This window comes from Notolabrus celidotus, chromosome 11, assembly GCF_009762535.1.
Source record: "Notolabrus celidotus isolate fNotCel1 chromosome 11, fNotCel1.pri, whole genome shotgun sequence".
Taxonomy (NCBI): domain Eukaryota; kingdom Metazoa; phylum Chordata; class Actinopteri; order Labriformes; family Labridae; genus Notolabrus; species Notolabrus celidotus.
This window is the reverse complement of record NC_048282.1, coordinates 31,792,080-31,807,585: the sequence shown is the minus strand read 5'-3', so window position 1 is coordinate 31,807,585 and position 15,506 is coordinate 31,792,080. Positions and strand designations below refer to the sequence as shown.

The following is a 15,506-nucleotide window of genomic DNA, read 5'->3' as shown; positions in this document are numbered from 1 at the left end:
GTGTGTCTTGGTACACAGCTACAGCTACGACATGTAGCTATGCTAACTAGTGCTAGCACTTATCCATGATAAATAAAAATCATCCACTAGATCTTCAAATCTGCAGACGTGGGGAGTAAAACCGACCTTTGTGTTTATTAAGACAGCCTACAACTAGCATGCCTCCCTCCTAAGCTCCTTGTTAGCACACGTGTGCAGGTAATGAAAAACGGAGGAGGGGATTCAGTATTATTTTGTACAGTCTATGGGCTGAACAAGCTCCGAGCTCTGACTCCGTGACAGACCGGATATTGTTGTTACGTAACAAAAACACGGAAGTCTGAAACGGCTCGTTTCACACACATTTACAGAAAGGTGGAGAAATCAAAACAGGGGCAGAATGGATTTTTTTCATTCTCGGGGGGTTTGTAGACATGCCAGGGACACATATTTCAGGTAAAGAACCATTAAAAAGTCAATTTTGCATGATATTTCACCTTTAATATTCAGTCTTATCAGAGCAGTCCTAACAGCATCTGGACACAAGAACAACAAAAGGTTTAAATTTCAGGCTGCATGTGTCAGTGATTTTAACTCTGTGGTATGTGTCAAATTCTAAAAACCTCCTGCATTTCCCATGATGCAGCTTGATAGGATATTTAAACCACATGCACTACCGCATTCTTTGTTCTTTGCTTGGTCATCAAGCCGTTGAAGGACAGGGATTCCCAAACGTTTTCATCCTGCGACTCCCAAAATATAGGTGCCAAAAACTCGCGACCCCCATTGTCCCTCAAAGTGATTTAATGTGGCTTCATTTAGCTGCTCTGCAGAACATTAGCCTACCTATATGAGCATGTGGCTGTGTTTTTTTTTGTGCTGTCATGAATTCAAGGTTCAAGGAATCAAGGTTTTTTTGTTGTCATACAAACACAAGCTGTCGCATGGGATGGAACAAAATTTAGATTCTCAGGTCCTGTATAAAGCCACAATAAGACACGCAATTAAAAAAAATAAGACAAGCAAGAGCATTAACCTGCTGCTACTGATGCTTTTCATAATTAAAGGTTCACTAATCCTAAACTTAGGAGTCATCTGGAAAAAAGAGGCCGAAAACTCATTACATTTTCTATTTTCAAGGTTTTATTTTTAGTTTAGCTACTATTTTTGTTGATATTTTTTACTATAATTGGTAAAATGTACTATTTTTAGATGACTTAAAAAAAAAACACATTCTGGAAGACATCTCACGACCCCCAATTTGTGTCTCACGACCCCCAGGGGGTCCCAACCCACACTTTGGGAACCCCTGCGGTAGGAGTCCATCCAAAAGAAGGAAAAAACATTAAAAGTCTGTAGTATTAGTAAAACAAGAAAATTCATAACACCTCAAATATCATAGGGGACGTAATATAATGTATTTAATACATGAAACTGTACTGTAACAAGCAAACTACATTGAAAACAATAACAAAATTGTCACTTACACACATCATCCATTATCTTTACTGCTAATCCCGTGCAGCGCCGCTGAAGCCTTTACCAGCTGTCATTGGGTTCAAGGCAGGGTACACCCTGGACAGGTCGCCAGCCTATCACAGACCAACACACAACACTAAGAATAATTAAAGACAATCCTAGAGATAACAACTGTGTGCAGCATTTTTGTGACTTTGAAGTGTTCAAAGCCTACCTCGTCAAGTTTGTGAGCCAAGCATTAAAAATTTGAGTCCAAACACAAGCTCAGTTTATCCACCATCATCACTGTGCTCTGCTGGATCAAAGTGATCCCATCTAGTCCCTGTAACACCTCTGTAACTCTGATGCAGGCTCAGTGGTGGAACAACTTGGTCCCACCATCACACCTCTGAGACATTCATATTGAAGCTGAGAGGTTACAGCGGCGTAAATGTCACGCCTTTAACTGGAAAGATGAAAAGGGCTACTGTTACACTAGCTGTGTGTGGTTTTTCTAAGCTTTCTCTAGAGCTACTGGAGGCGTAAATTTTACAGGCCGTGCAGTGCTCCTCATGTCAAAGTTAGTTGTAGTCATGCATAAAGTCAATGGACCTCCCCTTTAAGTGCATTCACCACTTTATCCAGTCAAACAAGTGTCACTGACCTCTGTTAACATGATAATCTCACATGTTTTAACACACTTGTTCCTTCCCATTTTGTAAACACAGCTGCACTCCCTGTGTCACTCCAAGCATCCATCTGGCCTTAATTTGTGCTCAGCAGTTTGACTTGGCCAAAGATCTGAATCCCCTTCCTTTTCCATGCTACTTGTGTTTTAGGTTGGATCTTACGGAGGTAAACTGAAATACACCATGTCCTATGTGGCCGGTCCAAGAGGAACAACACTGGATGACGGTGACATCCAGATTATTGTGAGTATGACTTCATGCTGAGTTGCTGTTTTTTCCCTTTGATGGTTACGTGAAGCGTTTACTCACCTGTCCGTGTTGATGCTGCAGGGTAATGACATCACTCTGGTAGCCCGTCAGCCCTGGCAGAGGAGGCAGCAGGGCAGCAGAGAAACTCGCCAGTTCGAGGTCGTCTTCAAAGAGGTGAGTGGATCATAACAGAGCTGCTGTTACATGATGAAGAGAGAGTCTGTTCGGAAGCACCTGGCCTGTTAAAGAGACGTCTGGCTCCTTACCCTCCAACAGAAGGGGATGTTTGTTGCAGATAAAAAAAAATAGTTATCACATTAGGAATGACTTTTAATGGGGACAAAGAAATTGCTTTTTATATTGAATTAAGCTTGCAGTGAGATTTATCTTTACTGGTGTTGAAATAGTCTCAAAAAGCAAACCAGACCCTCAGAGGGATTTCTTAACAGGTTTTTTGGATTCCTGCCAGGCGAAAAGTGCTTTTGTTTACATTTTTCTTTGCAAAGTTTCTCAGCGTGTCGTAGGTCACACAGTTAAAAAAAAGGAGGACAAGATTCTTTATTAAGGAGCAAATACAACCACATATTTAGCCAGAAACAACAAGGAGATAAGACGTACTACTTCGGCCACAGGTTCACCAAGTTTGACAGAAAACAAAGTCACTCACTGGAGCTTTAAAGTGTTGTTCGTTAGTTTTTCACTTCTTTGGCCAATAGAGGCTCCTCTGCATGACTGTAATTTGTTTAGAGCACATTTAGAAATTTTGTGAAGTACAAGTAAAATCAGTTTGCTGACAAAGAGTGTGACAGTGGGTTATAGCTCAGAAAAAGCGACTAAGTGCATTTAAGTTAATTTTTTGTCAAACAACTATTGAGGAAGTCAAGGATTTACTTCAAACTTCAGCCTGCTGAACACATCATCCCTTTTAAAAGTATCATGACACAGCTGTGTTAAGTACTTTATCCTGATTGGTCATCACAGACAGTCTACCATGTCTTGATCGCTTACAGTTCCTATTAAGATCAAACCTTTAGTAGGTACAGTATGCAGCTGTGATCACAGACACTGAATGCTCTGAACGCAAGGTGAACCTGCACTGAATATCAATGCACAGAAAGAAGCCCAGCTTATTTGATGCTGGTTTGTTTACACCTGGAAAACAGAAAATAGACAAAAACAGCTGAGAAAGTGTGAGAGAGGTTAAAGTCAGAAACATTTGAGGCCATCATTGAGTAATCTGCAAAACTCCAAAACCCCATCATGGTGATACAAGTCCTACTCACCCTGTCTGGATTTGCAATCTGCATTAACAATCCACTCTCTGTACATTCCAGACAGTGAATTTGCTCCTATTTCATGAGAAACCTGAAGATTTTTATTTTCTCTTAAAGGAAAACTGGCGTCGTCTTGACGGTATGCCCGCCACCAGAGAGCACCTAATGATGGTTCTGGCTGATCTTGATGACATCCTGATCCGAGCATCCCACTCCACTGAGATGCGGTCCTCCAGTATCTCTGACATCAACATGGAGGTCGCTGTGCCAAACTACAGCGGCTTGGCTCAGGCCCTGGAGGTGGAGCAGTGCCGCTGCCCGCCTGCATACCAAGGACTCTCTTGCCAGGTAATTATCCAGTACAACTAAATTCATTTGTTGTTGTTTTTTTTAATGCAAAATAAAGAGTGGGTGAAAGCTCAAATTAATACAGATATAAAGGCTTGTTTGTGAATTTCGTGGACTGTATTGCATGTTTGATTTCATTAGAATAGGTGGAAGCTGATTGTGCCTTATTACAATGCTAACTGATATATTACTGTCTCTTTAAGGACTGTGCACCTGGCTACACTCGCACAGGAGGAGGTTTATACCTGGGTCACTGTGAGCTCTGTGAATGCAACGGTCACTCTGACTCCTGCCACCCTGAGACTGGCATCTGCACGGTATGAAAGACTGACACCCCTCTCACTGCAGTCAGATTTCAGCATCCCGATAAGATAAACATACCTCTGACTTTGATTTATCTCTCCCTGCAGAGCTGCCTGCACAACACTCAGGGCGAGCTCTGTGAGCAGTGTGCTCCCGGCTTCTTTGGTGACCCCACTGTTGGCACTCCAGAGGACTGCCAGCCCTGCGCCTGCCCTCACACTGACCCAGACAACCAGTGAGTTCTGGCACAGATACCAAGAACTCACATTCCAACTCCATTTATAGCTCAAGACATCTCAGCGTCTGCTTCACTAACTCTTGTTTACAGCAAATTCTCCTGTCTCATAAATCCTGGAGTTTGATTCATTTCCTCTATTAACCTGTGTTCTGCCAGCTGACAGATACTGTGTGAACACTTTCACACTGAGAGACCAGAATCCAGCTTCATGTTTGTGTTTCTTTCTATTAAAACAGGTTCTCCCCGACCTGTGAGAGCCTTGGAAATGGAGGCTACCAGTGTACCGCCTGTCAGCCTGGATACACTGGACAGTACTGTGAACGGTGAGAAAACTCTTGGCTGAGGTCCAGAACTGTTACTCAAGCTTACTTCATGGGGATCATTTTCACGTTAGATCATATTTGAGTGATGACACGAGTCTCAGTTGCAAACCTGAGCTGGATTGTATATATTTTTTGACACTAACATGTCTGTCTTTACTGTGTCACCATCAGCTGTGCTCCTGGATATGTTGGGAACCCACAGGAGAGAGAGAAGTGTCGTCCATACGATGGTAAGACTACAATTCACCTTGCTAGAACTTAGACCTCACAGATGATTGGACAAAGGTCAAGACTGAGATGATGGTCCTCCAGAGAAAATCAAGTATTCTTTAGTCCAGGGATTCCCAAAGTATGGGTCGGGACCCCCTGGAGGGTCGCGAGATACAAATGGGGGGTTGTGAGAGGTCTTCCAGAATGATTTGTTTTTTTTAAGTTATCTAAAAAAAAGTACATTTTACACATTATAGTAAAACAAATATTGACAAAAATAGACGCTACACTTGAAATTAAAGCCTTTAAAATAGAAAACATAATGAGTTTTCTGCCTTTCTTTTTGCCAGATGACTCATAGGTTTAGGGTTAGTGAACAGTTAATTGTCAAAAGCATCAGTAGCAGCAGGTTAATTCATAACGGCACAGGAAAAACAACCACATGCTCACATAGGTAGGGTACTTTTCTGCAGACCAGCTAAATGAAGCCACATTAAATCACTTTGAGGGACGGGGGGGGGTTGCAGGTCTTTGGCACCTATATTTTGGGGGTCACGGGCAGAAAAGTTTGGGAACCCCTGCTTTAATCTATATGTTTTATACTAAAGCACAAAGCTGCTTAAAAAAGACAAGATCAGGGGCACAGTTTGGACGAGTGGTAGGAAGCATGCACCCCATTTACAAAGGCTACAGTCTTCATCACAGCAGCCTTTGCTACACATCATCCCCCTCTCTCTTCTCCCCATATTTCCTCTCTCTTCAACTGTCCTGTCTAATAAAATGCAAAGAGAATATTAAATCACTGTTGAACAGAAGTCACATTATGCATACACTACCAGTCCAAAGTTTGGACACACCTTCTCATTCAATGTTTTTTATTTATTTTAATTATTTTCATCATTGTAGATTAACACTGAAGACATCAAAACTATGAAATAATCTGGTTTTGCCATAATCTGGATTACAACAGTAGTCAAATAGAACTATCCATTGTGTACTAACCCTACCTCTGAACAACACAACTGATGGTCTCAAACACATTAAGAAGGCAAGTCAGTCTACAAATGAACTCTTTGACAAGGCTCATGTTAATTAGAAACCATTCCAGGAGACCACTTCATGAAGAAGACTGAGAGAATACCAAGAGTGTGCAAAGCTGTCATGAAGGAAAAAGGGGGCTACTTTACAGAATCTAAAATATAAAACAGATTCTGCTTTGTTTAACACTTTTTTGTTAATTAAATAATTTGATATATGTTCTTTCATAGTTTTAATGTCTTTGGTATTAATCTACAATGTTTCAAATATTAACATAAATAAAAAACATTGAATGAGAAGGTGTTTCCAAACTTTTGACTGGTAGTGTATAGAATTGAGCTTTAGAGGTGCTGTGGGCTGGATTTTGTTACCTCTAGATGAAGACAGGCTAGCTTGATCACCCTGTGTCAAGTTAAAGAAACAGCCAAGTATCTGTAGTGTCATATTCAACAGATATAAGATTGATACTCTTTGCTCAGGAGAATAAGAAGAGCTCCAAAACATGTTTTCCAAAACGCCTAGCTCTCAAATTGACCCCCGACCAGCTTCAGCTAAAAACACAAGTCACCACTGGACCGATACAGTTTGTCTTTGTGCGACAGTAACAACACGTCTAGTTCGCTGCCTGTGCTGGATCGTGACACACCACTCTGATGCCATTTGTTTTGATACTCTCAGAGAGCATTCCTGATGAGTTTGCTGTGACCTTTGCCCTTTTGCAGCTGCAGCCTCCCTGGTGGTGAAGGTTTATCCAGAGAGGATCCTTGCTTCTCAGGGTGGCCCTGTCACTCTCCGGTGTCAGGTGTCCGGCTCTCCTCCACACTTCTTCTACTGGTCCAGAGAGGATGGACGGCCCATCTCCGGCAGTGCTGACAGACGCAGACAAGGTACCGACTCCAACCATGAAGGAACACAATCACAAAGAAATCTCCACTTCAACATGTCTCTGAATTCATTTTACACATTTATGATTAAACTTCTGATCGAAACACACAGATGACATGTTAGTGATGTAACTGTATGGGACTATAAATGTGTGTATCTGTGTGTGCAGGAGCTGAGCTGTACATCCCCAGCGTTCAGCCCAGTGATGCCGGGGTCTACGTGTGCACCTGCAGAGACCAGCGCAGCACCAACAGGAGCCGGGCTGAAATCTTTGTCACAAGTGTGTATGCTCTCACTGACATGTCAGCTGATAGGTTTTATACTCATGCTGCTCGTTGCATCACACTGAATACAAACCATGTGTGCTTCAACACATGGGTTTACTTATGAGCAGATTATGTAAGACCTTGTTCTGTAGATAAGTTGACTGTAGAGCTGTGCATGCTCCAGGTGCTGTGATAGGATATGAATAACACAACTGATGTATCAGATATGGCTTGGTTTGACGAGGCTGGTTTAGCTCGTTCCAACCACTGATTTTTGAAATTGCTTATATTTGATGTTGAGTTGACTAGAACAGAAATGCTTCAGATTATCAGCATCACTTTTACTTTCCACCTCTACCATCATCAGTGAGGAAAAAGACAAGCAAGAATCAAGTATGGAAACATCTCACTGATGTTTTCTCATCATAAAAACTGCTTCTCCTTTTTTTATGTCTCTCCTGTTTGTTATTTCCTTACTGCATGAAGTAAGAGTCTGAATAACCCAACTGCTTGTCTGCATTTCACCAGGTGTTGCTTCCAAACCCATCGAGGTGACGGTTGAGGAGCCCAAAGCTCAGACTATGAGGGTGGGATCTACTGTCAGCTTCATCTGTACTGCAAAGAGCAAGGTAACACTGCTGGACTAATACTTATTCACTTCATTACTCTTTAGTACTGTAAATAGGCCACAACAAGACCTGTCAGAGAAGTCACTACACCCTGACATGCAGTCTCTATCATATCCCCTCTTTAAATTTGCAAATTGGGGGCCTTGGTGGCCTAGCAGTCTAAGCGCCCCACTTGCAGAGGTTACAGTCCTCTTGGCAGTGGTCGTCGGTTCGATTCCCGGCCGGTCGATCATTTCCTGCATGTCTTCCCCTGCTCTCTACTCCCCACGTTCCCTGTCTCTCTTAAGCTGTCCTATAAAATAAAGGCAAAAAGGGCAAAAAATATAACTTTAAACTCGCAAATTGCTGTTTTGTACATTTAGATTATTGTACAATTTGATACATAAGATATAAAATGTTAATAACAGAGCTTTGAAAGTGCTGGCAGGCACATTGAGTTATCATTGGACCAGCCCAGCTAGCCATTCCCCCACGTGTTCCAGTCTTGATGCTAAGATAGATTATCTATTTGCTTGTTATGTCTTCAAATGTGGAGTGACATTATCATTTTCATGTCAAGAAATTAAATAACCCCAATTCTCAAATATTGAAAATTTAACTCAAATACAAAAAATCATGTTCATTGATCTTTTGATGTGATAATCTTCTTATCTTGCACTCAGCAACAAAGTCTCATTATGTTCAAATACTTCCCTTTTGATAACTGTATGCAATACGCCAAAACATTATGCTCTCTTAGTGTAAAATTTGATTGTTTTTTCAGTCCAACACTATTATGCATTGCACTAATATTTACTGGTGTATATAAGAAAATATATATGTTGATGATTGTTGCCTGTACAAGCAAATACAACAGAACATTTGGCCTCAAATTAAAAAAATGGTCTGTAGTCAAACTGTTTGAGATCTCTCCTTGGGATTCCTGACTGTGTCCCTGCTCTGCTCCCCACAGTCCCCAGCCTACACTCTGGTGTGGACCAGGAAGGGCAACGGGAAGCTGCCTAACCGGGCCATGGACTTCAACGGCATCCTAACAATTCAGAACGTCCAGCCCGAGGACGCCGGCGTCTACGTCTGCACAGGCTCCAACATGTTCGCCATGGACGAGGGCAATGCCATCCTCTACGTGCCAGGTTCGTGATCCACGGCACCCCGTTCCATTTCCCATCACCCCCTGCTACACCTACAAGCTCTGGCTCCTTTTCCCTTTTCCTCCGCTTGCAGTGGTGCATGCTTCTCTGTTTTGCTGCATTTCCCGTCATGCACCGCACACACTCAGCTCTGGGTGTACAACCTAATAAGCTTGCAGTTTCTAACTCCCCATGCTTCTGCCCTCTGCTCTCAGAAACATATCAACCATACTGCATTATCACTCTGCAAACCAGCTCTCCTTGCTGCTTTTTTAACCCTTGTTTGTGTCCAATCAGATGCTTTTTCTGGACTTAATATGAAGAAATACAGCTTGTGGGTTTGGTTACAACTAAAACTGTAGAGTACAGATCTTCCAAACAACTTATGGGGTCGAGGCTGCAGGTTTAGACTCATCTAGTCATGACACATCCACTACTCTTAGACTAAATAAGCTCTCTGGATTAATGATTCATGGTTAATTCTTTCGGCAAACACTTCTACTGAAGCTGCTGCAGATTTTATTTCTCTTCTGAATTATTCGGTGGTGGTTTGGTTGCCTTTTGATCCTTGGTAGTAGTCACTGATCTCTGCTGTTAGAGGTGTTACTCGCAAGGTGCTGGATTCTGGTGTCTTTAACTTTGGGCTCCTGGGGGCCCCTCCCTGCCTGAGCTGTAGTGTGTAATGATGATGATGATGATGATGAGGAGGAATGTGGATGCCTTGATTGGTGCTTATTGACTCTGCGACTGACATTCAAAGAGGACTTCAGTGTATCTGGAAGGGAGGAAGACGTAGAGAGAACCCCGTTACCCCCTCCCTGTTTGTGTTGTTCTCCTCCATACAGTGTTCTGTTTACTCTGAAATGACTGTCTGCTGTGTTACTCTAACATCCTGATGAATCAACAAAAAGGTGCTATTAGCCATGCATTTGGTTAAACTTGTGGTTGAATTTACTTTCTGTTATGTCCTGTAAAATCACTCCTCCACTCACTTTGAGTCAGCCGTTTGTATCGCTTGTTATCTGTCCGGTTAAATCGGTTAAAGATTCAAGAGCTGACTTCTAATATAAAAGAAAAGGGAAAAAAACGCTTTAAACGCCAATTTGTCAATAATCTCCTGTCATCTGTATATTATGGTATTTTTTATTCACGTTCTTTAATGTTAATGGCACATTTTATTTTTTTCTAATTGACTGAAATATGTTATCCTGAAATGTTTCAATGAAATCAAATATATCAGAAATGTTAGAATTTCTTTTCCTATTTTTGTAATTCTTCTCTAAGGAATTGGCCGTGTGTGAATGCAATGACGCTGCATGATGTGTGTTTACATTTAGGCAATTTCAAGTGTTTTTATAAGAAAATATTTTAATGTATCTTACACTTCAATCACAGGTCACATTGAAAACCATTCTTTATACTTTACAATGACTGCATTTATTAATTTGTTTATGATGACTCAAATGATTGCTAATTTACCCAAAGGTGCTTCTGTAAAGACGTTTTTTTTATCAACATTTATTTTGAAAGAATTCCAAACTGATGTAATGGACACGTCACATTGTAATGTATTTATCTTAACTGTGAAAATATTTTTGTGTAAAAGACAAAATTGATTAAAATAAGGACAATTGACCAACACTATATGCTTATTCGTGGATGGGGCTCATTTGTAGGATAACCACAAGCTGTGTGTCAGCTTTCTCACAACTGAAATGAAACGAGTGTTTCAATGTTCAGAACCGCTTCCTGCTACTAACCTGCATGTGTCACATGTGGCTACTCTGCAGAACTTCATCCCATGTCATAGTCATGATTTGTGAGTGCTTTGTGTGTTCTGCATGCCATGAATTTTGAATTCACAGCAAAAGAAGCATTTTGGATGAATGTTTTGTTGTGTCTTTATTGGTGGATTTTGAATGTGAGATAAACATTAACATAAAGACCAACACAATATATCAGGTAAGTGCAAGTAATGAAATTGCATTGCTTGAATTAGGTGGCACCAAACATCACAACCAAACAATGAGCACATTTAAAATTAAGTCATGTGCTGTAATTGAAAAACAAAACAAAGCCAAGTTGGTGCCGCTTTAATTCCCATTTGAGATGTGTGAGCATGTTTAAACCTGTGTGCTGCTTTCTGGAATCAATTGGACAAATCCACAGCGGCCCACATTTAGAGATGGATAAGTGTCTCCTGGGAGATGGGAGGTAAACTGCTGTAACCCTGAAACCTGACCTGTCAGTTTACCTGTCCCCCCTCCTTCCCTCCCTTCCTTCCCTCCTCACCTCCAGAGGCCTCAAAGACTCAGATGTTTTACACAGCGTATGAAATGTTTGAAGGACACAGAAAGCGTAAGTCCGCATGGGCATGGTTTTTCCCCTCTGCCAGGCTCCCTGGAGGGACCCACCTCTCTATCTCTGTGTTGTGCATGCACTCATCTTCCAGCAGCATGGATATACTGGTGGTCTGGTAGTGCCCATGTACAATCAAGCAGGCTGCTGCTGCAGGAAGTCTGACACGAGATGGTTCAGAGCATCTGCGTTGTCTCATAATGTTTGTAAGCAAGTGTCTCCAGTTGAATTTAGCTCTTAAACAATAGAAACCTGTATGTTTTTAGTATATGCAACTTACTTACTTCCCTCCCCCCATCAGAAGACGAATGCTGGGATTGTACATGAGCATTACTAGCTGCTACTTGATTCTTCGGGTTCATTTGGGTCCATCACTGCAGAAATAAGTGCACTTTTCATCCTTAGGGGCAGCTCCTCACGAATGTTGAGTCAGATTTCTTTCTTGCATTTTAAATTTTAGAATGTACAGAAATCCTTATTATTGTATGGTAACTGTAGGCTTAAATGTACATGTTAAAAATATTTAATTCACTGAACAATACTGGTAATAAGACAAAAAAATACTCTACATTACTCAAGATTAAAAAAAACTATTGATTATTGGATAATGTTAGAAGATATACCTCTTAAATGTATAGAAACATTCACTGTATTTATAAAGGATTTTTTATGACGTGAAAAAAACAACAAAATTATAAATAATTCCATGAATAAATAAACTCTTCAAATTGTTGAGATTAAATTATTCAGCTTAAGAGAAGAGGTTTTACTAAATGTAATTTTAGTGACAGTATCTCCACATTCAGAGCAAAGAGATGTCCCTTCTTCTTCTTCTTCTTCTTCTTCAACTTTTCACTTTCCTCCTTTCCTTAATTTCCTGAGGGACCTTGCTATGATTTAAAGTAGTTGTCATCTGGTCTTCAAACATCATACTGTGCTTAATACATCCCATCACAACCTCTTTCCACCAGAGCTGAATGTTTAAAGTTGGAGGTTTTATAGTTTCAGTGCATCAGATGGATGGAAGTGTATTTCAGACAGCACACATTATGTGATATCACTTTGTGGAAGTCAGTCTCGACAATGTTAACCATTACAGTCAAAGATTTCAGGAATTCAAAGTATGAGACGACGTTTGATCATTTTTTGAAGTTTTATATTTCTCTAGATGAAGAGATGTCTGTCTTTGCCTGCAGAATGAATCCAGTGACTTACTTTCCCTTTCAGCCCAAAGGTTTTCCTTTAGCTGTGAAACATTTCAACATTTCTCAACGTCCAGATGATGAATCCTACAATTTTACTTTGGTGATCCCTTGGTTATCCTTGGGCTTTAACTGAAAAATCTCTACTTCAAGTGGATGAATCATCGTGTGGTTCAAACATTCATTATTTCTTATAACTTTGGCGATCAGGCTACATCTAGTTGAATCACCAGGGGCCTCATGCACGAAGGGTGTGTACGCACAAAAACGTGGAATACGCTCTTTTTCACGGCAAAGTTCAGATGTATCAAGAGTGAAATGACCGTGGAAATGTGCGGTGTCTCACGCCAACTTCATGGCCGGCGTACGCACGTTTCTACAGCTGTTGATCCTTGCGCACAAATTCATACATCTGGATATTTTTGTGCCTACGACCTTTTCTGGATTTGAGCGTACGCCATGTTTCAGTAGGAAATCCACGCAAGTCTTTGTACATGAGTCCCCAGATCTTTAGGATTTGACTAAATGCAAAACTGATGACTTTCATATCACTTTAGGTTGTACCTCTTGTTTAAAACACATATTGGCATGCTTTCATTGAAGTATGCATGTTAAACTAGTATGCTGAACATGCTACATTTGCTGAGCATTAGCATATAAGCATTGTCTTTAGCATTTAGCTTAGTGCAGTACTGCTATCTTGGTTCTTAGTGTCAGTAAAATGCAATTTTCCACGTCTACTGCATTAAAAATGACGCTCCATACACTCCCCTTGAACAGGGTTGAAGGCAGACAGACATCTCAAGACCTGGATTAGTAAAACCAAAACTATCCCCTCAGATAGAAATCACTCCAGGTGATGAAGTAAGAGTTTTCTATCTTAACCTGGATTTGAGCATACGTCATGTTTCAGTAGGAAATCCATGCAAGTCTTTGTACATGAGGCCCCAGATCTTTAGGATTTGACTAAATGCAAAACTGATGACTTTCATATCACTTTAGGTCGTACCTCTTGTTTAAAACACATATTGGCATGCTTTCATTTAAGTATGCATGTCAAACTAGTATGCTGAACATGCTACACTTGCTGAGCATAAGCATATAAGCATTGTCTTTGGTATTTAGCTTAGTGCAGTACAACATCACAGCAGCTAGTACTGCTATCTTGGTTCTTAGTGTTGGTAAATTCTAATTTTCCATGTCTACTGCATTAAAAACGACGCTCCATACAGGCAGACAGACATCTCAAGACCTGGATTAGTAAAACCAAAACTATCCCCTCACATAGAAATCACTACAGGTGATGAAGTAAGAGTTTTCTATCTTAACCTGTTGAATTTACACTTTGAGTTTCATCTAATGATGCACTGATTCTACCACAGAAAACCAATAATAGACACTCTAGACAACGCCTCAACCTGTACTTCAATCATCACATCATCTTAGCTTTGACTCCTGTGTTCAAGGTCAACAATGAACCTCTTTGCTCTGGGAGTATTGGTGTCAATAAGGTCAGACAGTCAAAGCTCTGCCCAGGCTACATCAGTCCCAGAGGGTTTTCAGCCTGCTTAGATAGCCTCATACTCCTCCCCTCCGTACTGAAAGAGGCCTTTCTGTTGCCCTGTCACCCTGGGATCATACCGGATTGAATATGAAGTCTAGAAGCTAGCCAAACTGGCGCAGACAGCAATGTGCCCGGAGGCCATGCCAAGGCCTGCCTGCCACATCTCATCTGTTTTTGTCTGCCCTCGGGATCCAGACTGCCAAGGGTGAGGGCGGGGGCACGGGGGCACGGGCAGAAGCCATCGCTCTACATCTCAGCGTCAATGAGTGAATTGATCTTTGTAATCAAAGAATTCCCACAGCTTACTTTAAGGCTCAAGCATTGGTTATTGACCTCGGACTACATTTCATATTCCTCTCTGCCAAGGCAGCTATAGATCAGTCTGCATCATCAAACTTCCTCTCTCACTTGCCTCTGTGAAGTTTCACTCTCAGTTTTGCATTGTGCGTGACTTTTCTGTTTCTTTCTGTAGCAGCAGAGGGGGCCCAGCCCGTGGCCACCATTACTCCCTCAGTGCTGAATGTGCAGCAGGGCCAGCGGGCAGAGTTCCGCTGTACAGTGACCGGGAACCCAACCCCTGCTACTGAATGGATCGGTATGACTACTTAGAGTTCAACTTTTGTATCGTTTGATAATGGCCTTGTTTCTCAAGGCGGCCATTTTTCCTTTGGCTTCACACTCAGGGTTGGAAGCTCAAATGCTGTCATAAAATTTTACCATGTTATTTTAAAGGTTTTCAATTCTTATAAATGTAAAGAACGGGACAAATCACAATAATATAACTGTTCTTCAAACAGCAACTGAACAGACTACGGATAGTGAAAATCTGGAAGGACACTGAGTATTTTTTCAAGATATATCAACATACTTAATTAGCCATGAGCTACTGTCACACAGTGGCTAACAGTATTAAGCAACCTCTTGGATTTTGTTTTATAGACAGAGAAGAGGAAAAGCCTAACTTTCAAGCTAACTGTACAGTTAGCTAGGAATGTTAGCTAGGAATGTGTATGTATTTTAGATGTTGGGACTTAACTGGTCTATAACTCCTAAGCTAACGTTAGCATTCAAACAGTTCTTAGGAAACTCTAGTGTTAGCTAGCTAATGCTGTTGTCCGTTTACTGTCTGTAAAAATACCAAAAGTAAAAGTTAGCAAGGAAGTGTTTTAGTCGCTCATGAGTTAATATACGTTTGGTGTTTTAACTTGAAATATTGCTCAATGTGCCTCTGGAGCTCTCCATAGTCTATTCAGCTGCACATCAATCATAAAGGAGGGAAATTGTAGCGTTGGGTCCAAGCAGCAACCTCTGGTTTAAAAATGTGAGTCCGATGCGTGGAACTGCAGTTCATCGAGGATCCGCT

General features: G+C 41.2%; 1 protein-coding gene across 3 annotated transcripts in view; it reads left to right on the top strand.

The window, feature by feature from the left end:
* hspg2 (heparan sulfate proteoglycan 2) overlaps nt 1–15,506 on the top strand; it is a 131,708-nt gene that overhangs the window by 88,672 nt on the left and 27,530 nt on the right. The window contains exons 35-47 of one of the 3 annotated variants that reach the window (XM_034695487.1): nt 2,277–2,369; nt 2,457–2,549; nt 3,767–3,997; nt 4,201–4,314; nt 4,408–4,535; nt 4,775–4,861; nt 5,033–5,091; nt 6,832–6,996; nt 7,164–7,274; nt 7,789–7,889; nt 8,842–9,022; nt 11,318–11,377; nt 14,616–14,738. In XM_034695487.1, coding sequence (XP_034551378.1) covers nt 2,277–2,369; nt 2,457–2,549; nt 3,767–3,997; nt 4,201–4,314; nt 4,408–4,535; nt 4,775–4,861; nt 5,033–5,091; nt 6,832–6,996; nt 7,164–7,274; nt 7,789–7,889; nt 8,842–9,022; nt 11,318–11,377; nt 14,616–14,738 — 1,546 coding nt within the window. The remainder of the gene's footprint in view (nt 1–2,276; nt 2,370–2,456; nt 2,550–3,766; nt 3,998–4,200; nt 4,315–4,407; nt 4,536–4,774; nt 4,862–5,032; nt 5,092–6,831; nt 6,997–7,163; nt 7,275–7,788; nt 7,890–8,841; nt 9,023–11,317; nt 11,378–14,615; nt 14,739–15,506) is intronic. The other 2 variants (XM_034695489.1, XM_034695488.1) reach the window with 2 other exon arrangements.